The sequence below is a fragment of the Aplidium turbinatum genome, chromosome 7, assembly GCF_918807975.1.
Source record: "Aplidium turbinatum chromosome 7, kaAplTurb1.1, whole genome shotgun sequence".
NCBI lineage: Eukaryota > Metazoa > Chordata > Ascidiacea > Aplousobranchia > Polyclinidae > Aplidium > Aplidium turbinatum.
The window spans coordinates 7,999,110-8,013,839 of NC_137478.1; the positions used below are offsets into that span (position 1 = coordinate 7,999,110).

At 35.6% G+C, this 14,730-nt stretch overlaps 1 protein-coding gene across 1 annotated transcript in view; it reads left to right on the plus strand.

Annotated features, from left to right (window-relative positions):
- LOC145774032 (phospholipid-transporting ATPase ABCA3-like) overlaps positions 1-14,730 on the plus strand; it is a 33,242-nt gene continuing 18,512 nt past the window's right edge. The window contains exons 1-13 of the mRNA XM_082585165.1: positions 1-125; positions 5,065-5,225; positions 6,554-6,643; positions 6,951-7,143; positions 8,418-8,518; positions 9,185-9,310; positions 10,107-10,210; positions 10,878-10,994; positions 11,641-11,758; positions 11,925-12,098; positions 12,951-13,018; positions 13,854-13,967; positions 14,443-14,607. Of these exons, the coding sequence (XP_082441291.1) occupies positions 82-125; positions 5,065-5,225; positions 6,554-6,643; positions 6,951-7,143; positions 8,418-8,518; positions 9,185-9,310; positions 10,107-10,210; positions 10,878-10,994; positions 11,641-11,758; positions 11,925-12,098; positions 12,951-13,018; positions 13,854-13,967; positions 14,443-14,607 (1,575 nt within the window). The 5' untranslated portion in view covers positions 1-81. The remainder of the gene's footprint in view (positions 126-5,064; positions 5,226-6,553; positions 6,644-6,950; positions 7,144-8,417; positions 8,519-9,184; positions 9,311-10,106; positions 10,211-10,877; positions 10,995-11,640; positions 11,759-11,924; positions 12,099-12,950; positions 13,019-13,853; positions 13,968-14,442; positions 14,608-14,730) is intronic.

The following is a 14,730-nucleotide window of genomic DNA, read 5'->3' on the forward strand; positions in this document are numbered from 1 at the left end:
CTTCAGCGACGTCGCCCAATTGCAACTGTATTTGAGTTGGTACTTCCATTATTCTTTGCAGTACTTTTGGTCATCATTCGAATGAACATATCACTACAAACTATAACTCATATAACTATCTGGGAGTAAGTCTTCACTTTTTAAATGAAAAGGTTTTGGTTAACTAGTGAGTTTTCATACAAATAATGTATTTTTTTGATAAAACTAATGATTTCAGTAAAATTGATCTTTATTTATATTAATTTATTCAATATATTAATATAATTTAATATTATTAATATTAATATAATTCAGGAGTGGGCAAAGTTGTTCAAAGAAAGAGCCGCTTGCAGATAAACCTTAAATACCGGCGAGCCGCAAAATCAGTTTCAAGACATAAAATAACAAAACAGCAATAAAAACAATGATTGTTTATCCATATCAGTTTTGTACTTAACTTGCTAATCTCTGAAAATTTGGACGATAAGTTGAGAATGCTGTGCGAATTAATTCTTCCAAGCGTTTATTTGTCAAGATTGCATGATGTTTTGATTTTACAAAGTTATAAATTCTTATAAAAATGAATAAGTAAATTCTGGTGCCACTTCTTAGCTTCAACTAATCGCTGCTTTGCGACTTTATGAAACTTTCAATTGTTGCTGACTGAATGCAAAATGAGCCAGGAGAGGCACACTGTTGCTTTTGCAATGTCACAATTCTATTGTTTAACAATGGCTACTGTAAAAGAGAGACTCCTTTTTGATCTTGTATTGTATTGGGTGCAAATTAGATTTTGAAGAAAGTGTAAGTAACAAATTTTAATTTTTACCAACCAATTTTCGCGCCCCTGTCAATGGGCCGTCTTTAAATGTAGCAAACCTCGCAAACCTAGCAAACATAGCAAACTTAGCAAACCTCGTAAACCACAAGGTTGCCAGATGGTATTTAAATTTCTTGGCGTTTTATTTATCGGGTGCATGTTTTTTAAAACCCTTTTGAACATGTTACTTGTTTAGTGTTGATGTTGCAGATGTTCTGTTCTCATCTATAAAAGGATATCATAATCTCTGCTTTGTTGGTTATGGTTAGTTTTGATATAAATATATACATTTAAAGCAATGCCTTTGCGATCAACATTTGTGAGATAGCCTATTGCAAGTTAATATTAACGAAATATTTGGTAGTTAGACATTTGGGAATCAGTACTCCATCCCTTAGTTAGACCATGGTTGGGTGAGTTCACTAATCACTGGTTTTCTAAAAACCGGGCTGCAGACGATAAATAAAACTTAACTTTTGCAGACGACCGTAGTTCCAGCCATGGGCTACGCCGTGTGAGACAAAACGAAGAAGTTCCTATGACAAGTTTTTGTGTGTGTTTAGAAAATAAGGGATATTTTGTGAACGAAACCGGTTTTTCCAAGGTTTGGTCATTTGAAGTGTGTGTAAAATACCTATATGCTTTGGCTCTTTTTTGGGCTACTTGCAAAAAATGGTTTGTTTTTGGGATTGGTTTGAAACGTGTTTTTGGCTGGGTAATTTTGTGGAATCTGGCAACTCTGCAAGGTTTGCTTCTTTAAATGTAGCAAACCTCACAAGGTTTGTACATTTGTACAATTACCTAGTGATGGTAGCTACTATCTAGGCTATGACTTTTAATAAGGTCTGTGCATTTGTCAATTGATAGTTATGAGGTTTTCTCAGCGGGCGTCTTTAAATGTCGCGAACTCCGAATTCCTCGCAAAGCTTGAGAAGGTTTCTGCATTTGAAAGCCTACCGCAATAGGTTTTCATAGTCTCCCTAAATAAGATAGATTAAGACTAGCAGCAAGTAATGATAAGGTTGTCTGTAGTCTAGGCCTATCTGTTTGATGCAAACTATGAACAGTTGAAAACCTCATCGGCCATCAATTGTAGAAACCTTTCTCAAGATTTGCGAGGTTTGCAACATTTAAAGAAGCAAACCTTGTAGAGTTGCCAGATTCCACAAAATTACCCAGCCAAAAACACGTTTCAAACCAATTTTTTTGCAAGTAGCCCAAAAAAGAGCCAAAGCATATAGGCATTTTAAACACACTTCAAATGACCAAAACTTTTGGAAAAACCGGTTTCGTTTACAAAATATTCCTTACATTCTAAACACACACAAAAACTTGTCATTAGGAACTTTTTTCCTTTTGTGTCACACGGCGTAGCCCAGGAGCTACGGTCACCTGCAAAAGTTAAGTTTTATTTATCGTCTGCAGCCCGGTTTTTAGAGAACCACTGATTAGTGAACTCACCCAACCATGGTCTAACTAAGGGATGGAGTACTGATTCCCAAATGTCTGACTACCAAATATTTCGTTAATATTACCTTTCAAGTTTCAACATCTCACAAATGTTGATCGCAAAGGCATTGCTTTAAACGTATTTATATCAAAACTAACCATAACCAACAAAGCAAAGATTTTGATATCTTTTTACTGATAAAAATAAGACATCAACACTAAGCAAATAACATATCCAAAAGGGTTTTAAAAAACATGCACCCGATAAATAAAATGCCAAGAAATAAAAAAAATACAATTAAAAAAAATACCATCTGGCAACTTTGTGGTTTGCGAGGTTTGCTACGTTTGCTACATTTAAAGACAGCCTGTCAATGTGGGTATGGCGCCCAAGCCGCCCATGGCTCGAGCCATGCCTGCCATACCCTAGGCACGCCACTGCTTGGTTGACAGCGCGAGATAACATATTTATAAACTATAATCATAATTTTTTTGTAAGATTACGATTCAATACAAGAGCCACAAAATTTATGTTGACGAGCCGCAGTTTGCACACCGTTGATGTAATTTATTAATATATTAATTTATTTTTTCATACTAAAGATTGGATGCAAATGTACTATTTATTGCAGTCAATAAAAGTTCTTGTTGCATTTTTGTACTTCAGTTTGTTCATTTTGTTATGTCTCATGTCTGAACTATTCTTGGTCTGCCTTTGCTCCTGCTTTTTTGTTGTTGAACTGTGTTTCATATCTACAGTATCGTTTCTTTTGCGTTACAACAAAGAAAAAAAATTGAATTGGTTTAATCTTTGCAATGAATTTTGCTCTACCTCGTATATAATATATTTTAATTTTTTTTTCTGAAATTTGTTGTAATACATTTCTTTTGAGCTTTATTTAGACATAATACTTCATCATTATTGATGTTGGTGGTTGCTTAAGTAATTCAGGTGTTACTCTATGTAGGCTGAACAATATTATATTGTGAAGCTTGGTTGTTGCAACGGCATAGTATATTTATTAGTGCACACACCACTGGATGTAATATTTGTAAGGTACTTTTTGATTGCGACTTTGTACTTCCTACACTGTGCTGATGACATGTTTCCAGTATTTTTTAGTACAAATTTACTCTTAGAAGTCAACCTGAAAAACAGAAAATTTGGGACTTCTACAACAATTTATTACATATGCACTTAAGAAAATGGCATAACCACAAGAAAATCTTTCAATTTCATTTCCTTGTATGCAGCTGGTCAATGTGCTGAGACCGCTACATGTAATTCTATGGCAAAAATTGGGTGACATCTTTACAGACAATTACACTTATACACTTGAACCAACAGAAAAAAACTCTGTCAACCTTAGTACCTGGGTGTGTGTCAATGTCATCTCTACAAGTATACACAGCTGCTAAGATTAAAATTCCAATGATATTCTCAGTTTGCTGATAAAGGTTCCCATTAGATTGCGACCTTCATACACAGGCCATGACAACAGGCAGCTAAAAATTTGACTGAAAGATATATATATATGTGTGATCTTGAGTAACTTTTGTGCCATTTAAATAACAGATTAGATTTTTGCAGTTGTGCTGGAAATCCTAAAAGGGTTTGGCAACACTGGTAATTGAGAAAGATTTGTCATGTTTTTATCATAAAATTAAGCGTTTTACAGTGATTTGAGATTCAGTGATCACACTTTGGCAATTTGGATTCTCAAAACTATGATTTCAAAGGAATATATATAAAGTAAATTTAGCTTACAGTTCAAAATCGAAATTACATCAGCCTTCAGTCAGGCCTCTAGTTTGCACATTGTCAAGGCCTGTGCAATGTGTACAGTACACAGATCTCTGAAGAACGGGATGACTCACTTGTTTTAGCCCCGGACACTAGTAGGGTCAAACTTCAAAACTCTGCAAACTTGTTAATGTTTTTTTTAATTAATCTTCTAAGAGGTCAATATATAACGCTGATCCGCTCCCATTTATTTTATTGATGTTTTAACGGCAACTTAACCCACTTCGTCAGACCACATTTTAGAGATTATCACAAGTAGCTTATATTACCAATAAGCGATAGCAAAGTGGGCTTCAAAAGGATATAATAGGATTTGCAGAGATAGTGATGTAACAGTGAATGCGTGGAAGGGAAAGTTTCTTTAAATACCGATAGGCCCACTATACTAAAACTAGACGATGTTGATTTGATAGTGACGTTTAACACACCCAACCATTTTGGTGCAATAGGACACATTTCTTTAATAAAAATAGTAAGGAGGTGTGGATACTGGATAGCCTGAACATAGTAATGCTGAGACATTTCCGAAAAGGCACAAACAGTTATTGTAACTATTCACTGTTTTGTATCTATTATAATAAAATTACACATCATGAAGATTCATGACTTGCTTGTAAAAAACATACCACTACTGACCTCAAAGAATCCCATTCATAATTCTCAAAATCGTGTGTGTTTTTTTACCTTACTAGTGTCCACTAAAAGATCGAAAATTCTCAAGTGAGTCATCCCGTTCTTCAGAGATCCTTGATGTGTATATAAATCGCTATGGTTGTGACCTTTGTATTATTTTAAACATTGAAAATAGAGCTCTCTTCATTTCATAACTTTAAACTTTCAACATACCGGTATGAATTTCGTCAGCTATTAAGTATTATTTTATATTTTGTTGTTCTTAATATACCATACTGTAAAGAATTATTTTGTAGCCTAGAAGTGAAATTGTTCCTCATTTTCACCCTCTACCAGATTCAGATTAAATGATTAATTATTACATTATTCAATTTCGCAGAGAATTTAATGTTGACAAACTACCAAGCTATTCGACGGATATTCTCCCATCAGATCATAAATGGACGATTGCTTATGTTCCAAACAATAATACAATGGTTGATCAAATAATGTTGAAGGTGCAAGAAAGATTAAATGCTCACTCCACCAATCAATTTCAAGGTAAAACAGATTTGGTTATAAAGTCAGTTACCCAACATGTTCATATCGTTATTTTTTACAGGATATCTATAATGTATTACCAAAATGCTCTACATTCAAAGTTGTTCAGATATTCCTATTCAAGTTGAGAGGATATTAATTAAAGAAATAACACATTCCATTAATAATGAATAATTTTATTTATATTGCATCTTGCAATGTTATTTGGAGTATTAATGTCTTTTTCACTGTGCAAGTTGGTTTTACGTTGGTTTTAATATCCCATGTAAATTTATTGGCAGTGATTACGGTGGGCGGACAGAAATTTTTCAAGTAAATTTTTGCTCTAGATTCAAATGGCGCAGTGACAATCTTTTCGCTTCACTTCTGTAGGAAGAAATATGCCTATTTTTGTTTAATAATATCAGCGAAGCAGGACATTAGGGCGCAAACAAAACGGCGCGAGACAAAACGGCGCAGAAAAAACGGCACAGAGACAAAATGGCGCAGAGGCAAAACGGCGCCAAAGTCAATGTATAGAACGATAATACTCTGCAACCATAACGAAAGTTTATGTGTGAATAAGGATTTTTGGAGCTGGTATACAAGTCCCCCCTCCCACCCTTGGCAACTCATGACAAAGAGGAATTGACCAAAACATGTGAAAAAAATAAGGAAAAGGTTCTGAGCTTGTTACGTTGACTTTGGCGCCGTTTTGTCTTGCGCCGTTTTGTTTGCGCCTTAATGTTGTGGACCGTAATATCAGCGCCAAGGTACCGTGCAATTTTTTTTTAAATTCATCTTGTTAATTCAATTACCTCTGTCCCATATATATACTTACTTTACATCTAGCCTATCGCAAAGGCTTTGTTAAGAAAACTACCTTACTGGTAACTTTTCAACTGTCTTTCCAAACAAATCTTCCTTAAATATACTCTGCGTAACATTTGCTAACTATCTTCTATAGCTGACTGTACCAGTTGTACTACAAAACTTTCTGTAATTTTAAAAAGAACCTCATGTTTAAAGCGCTACAAACTACCGCCCCTGGTAGGGGTCTGCTACTATTCGGTGAGTCCGATTCGGTGAGTCCGATTCGGTGAGTTTCTATCCTCTAACCCCTAACCCAAACCCCTAACCCTAAAACGGCAATGATAATTAGGCTACGGTACTCGATAATTTAAAAAAAAAAATTGAAAAAATCCCCCGTTAAGGGATCGGACTCACCGAAACGGGCCATTCCGCCCTGGTAGTGTTGTGAGAATTAGGCTATCGCTGTGAGCCTTCGTATCCCCTTCTTTAGATATCCCTGATTTAAACAAACATCTTCTAACTTTATTGGTGTCTAGATGTGACGGAAGAATTAAAAATGGATCATGAAGGGATTTTGCGTGCAAATAGAAAAAAAGTATCTGGAAAAGTGGTACCAACAGTTGATTGTGAGTAAAATTTATCTTTTTCATTTGTTTATTTTATTTTTTTGCAAAACACAACCGGTGTCAATATTTGTACTTCGTATTTTTATACCGTGTGTTTCATAGAGCTCTTTATCCATTGCATATAAACGTTAGTTTTAGCCGTTTACAAGGCGGACAGTTTCAGCGCAACCTTGTAGAAGTGCAGCTGAGTACAAAAAGGTTGTATCTCCACCCCAAACCTTGTGTGATCTGGTTTAATCTTTTAGAAACGTTTTACAAGTTATTCCTGTGCTTATTCTTATTTCACATATTTGTGTTTTCATTTCAGTGCTTGCTTTTCAAACAGAAGCTTTGTTTTTGAATTATGTGAAAAATGACACTCACTTAAAGCAAGTGTTAGCTGGAGTGATATTTGGCGGGGTATCTAACAACGGAAAAGTACCAGATGACATGAGAATTACTTTGCGATTTCACTCAGATCCGGTTACCAGCTCAAAGTCCAAATCATTAATTTCTGGCTTGTAAGATTCTTTCTTGAGTTGTTCCACTTTTGTTTTTTGTGCGTAATAATTGTGTAATAATAAAACAGCAATCAAAGGCACGACAGGTATTTTATAGCAAAAGAACTAAAGAATTTGATGTTGAAAAGAAAGGAAACTTTCTACAAATTATTCTCATTGTTCGAAATGCCACATTTTTCTTGGAAGTAATTGGTAAACCTTTGAAGAGCATTGTGCAAAGCCAAACATTTCTAATCTTTACGACGCTTTTTACATTCTGGGAGAGCCTTGTCTATTGTTTCAAGCACATTACCAGTCGAAGTTCTTTAGATTTTGTAACTAAGACAGTTTATTTATTTATTTATTTGCAATCAGACTCAAAGTCCATAGAATTTAAATTTTTAACAGTCATCACACAAAATATCAGACTAACACAACATCAAGCAGGCTACATCAAACAACGTACAAAATACTGTTGTAGTGAATATAAAATGTAGAATTAAAGTAATAATCAGAAGACATAACATTGCGCAAAAGTGGATTAATTGATCTTTTGCAACGTTCTACAAATGCATAGCAATTTTTTCTTAATAGAGCATCAAATGTTAACACGTCGTTCTGTACCTGATACACTCTAGCACTGTCGCATCTCGACAAATTGTGGATAATTCTGTACGAGTCGTTGTAAGCAACTCGTATGCGATTTAAAGTAGAAGTTTTATAGTTACACCATAGTTGCGAACCATACATTGGCATACAATATGATTGGTACATTACATTTTTAACTTTGGTAGAGCAATTTCAATTATGATAAAAGAGAACTTTATTAATAAATATATAAGTTGAAAATGATTAAAAAATATGTTAGTCCAACTGCTTTTGCATATATTAAATGAGAGTATGTTTGCTTCTCAATGTGATAAACCAGAGCATTTAAATTATTAACATATTTTTCAAATGTTTCATACTAAACTGTTAGAATAATTGCTGTAATATCTGTATTAAAATTTCTTCCAACTCTGAGCTAACTGCCGTCACATTGCGACCATGCTTAACAAGTACCGGTAGAGGTTTGAAATGCCTTGACACACCGGCACCGCACTGCAATCTGTTTGTACTTAAATTACTCACAACATGTTGCTGTAAACAAACTCTTGACTAATTTTGCTCCATGTTTGACTGGCATAATCCAAAGAGGATTCGGTATTCTGGATTTGGTTTAACTTTTATGCAACAATGCAAATAGTTCACTTTTTGAGAATGACATTATCTCAAGGTCGTTTTTACTTCAACAGCGATGATACTTGGAAGACGGAACAGCTTTTTCCGCTTTTTCAAAAACCTGGTCCTCGCTCACAATCTAACACAGGCGGCAACCCATACTACTATGAAGAAGGTGAAAAACCCAGGGATATCTAAATCCCAGGATATCTAAAAACCCAGGATATCCCTGGAAAAACCATGTCACTGCATTTACGCTTGTTTTGAACTTTATGTAATTTCTTTTTTCCTACTCGCATCAAGTCGCTTTATTTGTCTAGCGGTGCGTTGTCAAAGCTTTGTACATACAAATTTTATCTCGGAATAATTTAATCATTTCTGGTAACTGTTCAGATTTACACCACTTTTGGTCATGTTAAGTTACGTTTTCATTTGTAAGGAGTTAGCACCATGCATAATTGCATATCTCCTACCGGGTTTTGTTTTTGTGGGTTATATTTAAAGTAGCGTGGGATGGCGCAACGGGTAAGGCGTTGGCCGCCTTCCAATAATGCAAACCTGGTTCGACTCTCGGCTAAGCTGGTTGTTGAAACAGCGCTCACCTCTACCTAGGGTGTAATAAATTGGGTGTGCATAATTGCTGAAGGAAAGGCGGCCGAGAGAACGAGCTGGCTACCCTACTCTCGTAAGTGCCGAAGGCTTAATATAATGAGAACCTTATCTTCTCATACCCGACACTTGAATCAAATATGGGACTTACTTTTTTTTGAAGTAAAAGCAGTTGAGTAGTTTCATTTGAGAAAGTAATGGAATGCTTATGTTTTGAAGCTGTTTTTTGAAGGGTTTCTTTCTCTTATGCATGCTGTTCAAATGAGCATAGCTTGTGTTCTCACTAACTCTTCAATCAACGCTTCGTTTGGGTTGAAAAGATACCCATACCCACCGTACACAGATGACACATTTATCGGTAAGTCGCAGCAAATCAGTTACTGGTACTCTCTTGAAACTGCACGGTATTGCCGACACACTTATTGTACAGTCAAAAACTTTAACTAACACAATCGGCTCGAGTTATTCTATTGATTTGAGATGAAATTACATTGCAGTTACAGTATAATTGCACACTGTGAAGTGTGAAGTGAAGTATATCGCACGTTTTCAACTGGCTGATTGTTTTCTGAAACGATACAATGATTTATGACTGAAAGTATGTGCCAAAAGTTGAGTTATATTTGGTCGATAGTATGTAATCTAGTGCGGGGCTTCCGAAACTATGGGACCCGACTCGGGTCGCAAATCGTAATTTCAGGGTCGCTAAATAAGTTAAAAATGGGCCTACATTGGGTAGTTACACTGTAAACTATCCACCAAGGGATCGCATAAAAATATTTTTTCAAATGGTGTCGAAAATTGCACAGCACAGTAAAAAATGTTTGAGAAGCCCTAATCTAGTGTATATATTCATGTATTTTTGTTCTAACCATACTGTTTCAATAAAAATGCACACGAATAGCCTAAATAAGAAATATACTGCACGTCTGCAAGGTATTTTTGACATTTTTTATCAATTGCTAATAAACCATAATAATATTAAACTTTTGAAACAACTTGCGGTGTATTTCCATTCTGTTCATATATATTTTAGTTACATTTTAGCACACGTCAAAATTTCTTTTTGTAACAACTTGAACCCTACTTTTGGCCCAACGTGTCTACTGTCTTTGTTCAATTTACAACTTCTCATTGATTTTAACGCTTTTCAGTTGCCATCCAGAATACACTCCCTTTTGTCATAATGCTCAGCTTTTTCTACACTGCCTTGATCATTGTACGAAGTGTGGTGCAAGAGAAAGAATCGAAAATGAAGGTATGGTTTTCTTTGGTGTACATCTGTTCAGAAGCGAAACTAGTTAGCTGACATAATTTTGAAATGCGAGAACAAATTTAAGTTCTTATTGTATTCTTTTATCTTTCGTATGAACCAGACTATTTCGATTCAAGGACAGGTGATGAAAGGCCAGACAAGGTAGCTTCGTTCAGTGCTGCTGTACCATGCATTCAATTTGGTGCTTTGTAAATGGGACATTGAAGAATGACATGATCAGCAGTCTGTTCCTCCGCACCTGCAGGCATCCAAACACTTAACATAGTCACCGAACACAGTCGATATCACTACGTTACGTTTCTATCGTTCGGCTGCCACAATCCGTCGCTTTTGCATTGTTTTAACATCTGTATACGGTTATTTATTATTCAGATTATTACCATGTCTTGATTATCAAATCAATGCTGTTACACGTAACGCGACATTGTTTTTATGTATAATTTATTCAACCTTGTTGAGGATCACACATGAGCATTACGGTAATGATGCAAGAGTTTTGTCGACCAGTGGTGAAATATTCTTAGCTTTTTATTTTCTTCTGGTGTTCGTAGTATTACACCATGATTACTAGAAAATTGTGCAATTTATCGAAACAGGAAAGCCAATACCAAATTTCACTCAAAGTTAATTTCTTCTTTTTCTCTGCAAGGAATACATGATGATGATGGGGCTTTCAAATTGGCTACATTGGTCGGCCTGGTTTATCAAATATCTTGTTTTCCTTTCGATTTCCTGCCTGATAATGGCCGGCATTTACAAGATCAATGTGAGTATTATTTGAGACTGTTTGTATTGTTTATTAACTCAAATCTCCCAGACAGCAAATCAGTCTGTTTTTACATTAATTCAACGTTTGGAGACGAACTCAATGTAAAAATGGCTGATTTGCTGTCTGAGATACGTAGCATTTTATGTTGAAGTTAAAATTATTTTAAAACGGAAGATAAATGTTGATGTAACAACGTAACAATGCTGTGGCCCCAACAATAGGTCGCAATCTTGCACCGGGCCGTGGGGCATTTTCTACCAAGCCACCTAAAATAAATGAACCGAGAAAATTGTATGCAGTGCATTAGTCACTGGTCATCATGTGTTTTGGCGTCCACCAGTAAGGTTATGTACAATGTGCAATCAATGCCTGATGCAATTATCATTTTTCTTGCCGATCGATTCATGACATTGCGTCTTGTCTTGTGATCAAAAATTTTAGTTGGAGGGAATAGACACCAAAAATCAGAAAAAAAAAACGTTTTATTAGAATATGCTATAGGCCTACAAAGATTATATGTTTCCTGTTCCAGTGAAATATTTATTCTCTGTTATGTGGCGCTAAAATGGCAGAGGCTTGCGAAATGGTTAAGCCGAACAGTGAAAGTCATCCCGGTTAAGACACTTTGTTTTGTGCTTTGTAGACGGACAAAGGCAGCGTGCTGACTCATAGTGACGCTTCGGTGGTCATCGTCTTTCTGTTGCTGTTTTCTGCTGCCACGATCAACTTTTCCTTTCTTGTGTCTGTTTTCTTTTCCAAAGGTTAGTGCGGAAACATCATTAAAGTTGTGCAAGTTTTGGATTAATTTCAAAATGAAAAAATGTTTGAAAATCACTGCCTTACAGTACAACGTCCATGTCAGATCTTCGCCTTATCCATTTGCTTCGCTGTTTCCTTATTCAAATAGAATCTAACTCTTGCTCGCAGCGAACGTCGGCGCAGCGGCTGGTGGAATCATCTACGCTCTCTCATACATGCCCTACTTGTTCATGTCGAACAACTACAGTTCTTTGAGTCGACCTATCAAGTTTGCGGCATCGCTCTTGTCTAACGTGGCCATGGCGGGCGGATGGAACATGATAGGAATGCTCGAAGGAAAAGGTCGATTTTTGTTGCACGTTTTCTTTTATGAGATTGATTTAAGTTCTTGTTTTGAATAGTTTCAAGTCAACCAATATCTTTCAGATTTTGTAACTTTTTTCATCCAAATATTATTTACGAACTTAAACTTTTACCTTTAGCATTATCATTTTTAACTTTTTTTTAAACTTTAACGTTTTTATGTGGTAGGCTATCACACCTTATATCTGTTCACTAGTGAAATACAATAAATAAACGTTAGTATTTCTTGTCGCACGCATCACAACATGGCATTCTTATTGATCAATTGAGGCAAAGATTTTCATGCGAGACTAACTGTTTGTTGCATGAGCACTAATTTTCTTTTCTTTTTCCTGACGTGGTTTGCCTGCTTTAAAACGATCAATCAAAATATGTGCTGGAGGGTTTACCATCTGCAAACAAACTTTTTTATTTGCTACTAATTGGTGTAGCCTATTTGCATAAAATGGCTTTTGATTTTGTACAATAAAGCGATTTCTACATAAAGTATGCAATTGATCACTTTGAATGGAATTGACCTGACCAATCACTTATACAGCTTCCTTCACAATTCATTTGCATTTTGCATACTTTAAGTATTTTATTTGGAGTCGCAAGTGGCCGACGCCTTTCACGTATACTTGTCAGTTTTGCTAATTGAGTTGTTGGTTTTCGCTGGGCTATAGTGGGTCTTTCAGTAACAGATTTGAATGTGGAAAAGTTTTGACCACTAATTAAAAAAATATATGCCGCTGGGGATTCGAACCCAGACATTAACTCGTTGGGTTGTGCTTTTCCGTACTGGAACTGATTGCTCGTAGCAATAACATTGTTCGCAATTCATGCACACAGGTACTGGCACGCAGTGGAATAATATCAACAAGGGAGTGACTGTGGATGACAACTTTACTTTGGCGGATGTGAGTATTTTGTAAAAAAAAAGAATTAATTTGCCGACTTGGAAGGGTCTTTTCCTTCTATTTTCTGAGCAATCTGGTTGCCATATGATGTCACAGCAGTTTGCACTGTATTGTTCTTTAATTTTTATGTAGGTCAAGCAATATATTTTCTAATGAAGGCTTTTGAATTAAACTCATCTGTGGCAATCCATCAACGATTCAGTCACAAAATTAACCCAGTTTTATAAGCACTGAGTGACTGAGTGTACATATATCTATTATTACCAGCCATGAAAGCTTGGCAAAAGAAATCGGTAATTCAACCAGCAATTCATAACACTAATAACTGTAATCACATGGTGAAACGTCATCACAATTATTAAGAATCGTGTGAGTGAAAGTTTGTGTACAATAAAATAGAAATTCCCAGCATGGTAAGCAACCTCTTTGCTGTCATATCTACAACCAGTTGAAAAAATTCTTTCTGGTATAGATTTTTCAATCATAACAGTTTTTATACTTTTGTAATTTTCAAACGAAGAAGAAGAGAAGAATCATTAACTTTTTTCCTCGTGATGAGGATTAGATGGAATGCACCGTTGTATTGTATGTCCAATATATTTCAATTTTCTTTTTGCAAATATTTGTAACAGAGTTTTATTTGAGTTATATTTTGATAATCCTGCTTGAAGTCCAGAAAAATTTTAATTTGCAAGATTTTACGTACTAAAGCGTTGCAACAGAAGTTACATTGCTCTACCTTTTCATTTTCCTTATAGGCAGTAATATTTAGGATTAGTACGTTGTTAGTGTTTCTTGCCAGAAATATCACTTGATGTTGTGTGACGCTTTGCAGGTGTTCGGGATGCTGGTACTCGACTCCATCTTGTACATGCTACTTGCCGTGTACATCGAGGGGGTGTTTCCGGGAGACTATGGGATACCCAAGCCGTGGTATTTTCCATTCACAGTAAGTGCTATCACGCGACCCTTTTTCACACTAGTCTGTTGATTGATAACTGCAATGGGTGAGCATATCTGTGAGCAACATGACTTTTTTAAAGGGCATTAATTTGTATGTTTCTTTCAACATAAAAAGGGACAAATGAATATGATTTATTTCTACATTAGTTGACTTTCGGCATCAAAGTCATTTTCACTTCCGAATCTTTTTACATTATTTCTACTTTTCTTTTAATTAACTGTAATTGTTTTTTTATTATGATCGTCCACTTTTCAAATCTATAAGATTCGATTTCCGCTTTTTGCCTTAAAATATCTAACATTACAACCTTTCTGGGTGTCGAAAATAATTAATTTGTTTTGTTCATTTACTTTTTATTATCACATAATAATATTACAAATGATGGATAAATCGCGCTCTACCGCATGCAATCATTATACGAATTTGATAGTCATTGGTCGTTATATCATTTCTTCAACAGAAATCATATTGGTGTGGACAGAAGGTGGTTGGAGCCAGCTATAGGCTACTCGATGACGTAGAAGGCCAAGAGAACGAAGGGTTTAACGCAGAACACGACCGGGAATATTTTGAACAGGAACCATCAAACTTGACGAAAACTGTCGAAATTAAAGGTTTAAGAAAGGTAGACCACTCTCTAGTTAAGTCAGCTACTTTTGTGTTTAAATATTTCAGCTGTTTCAACTGAATGAAAGTAAAGGCGCTGTGCAGTAACATTACTATCCTGTTTTACCATCAAAAGATAAGG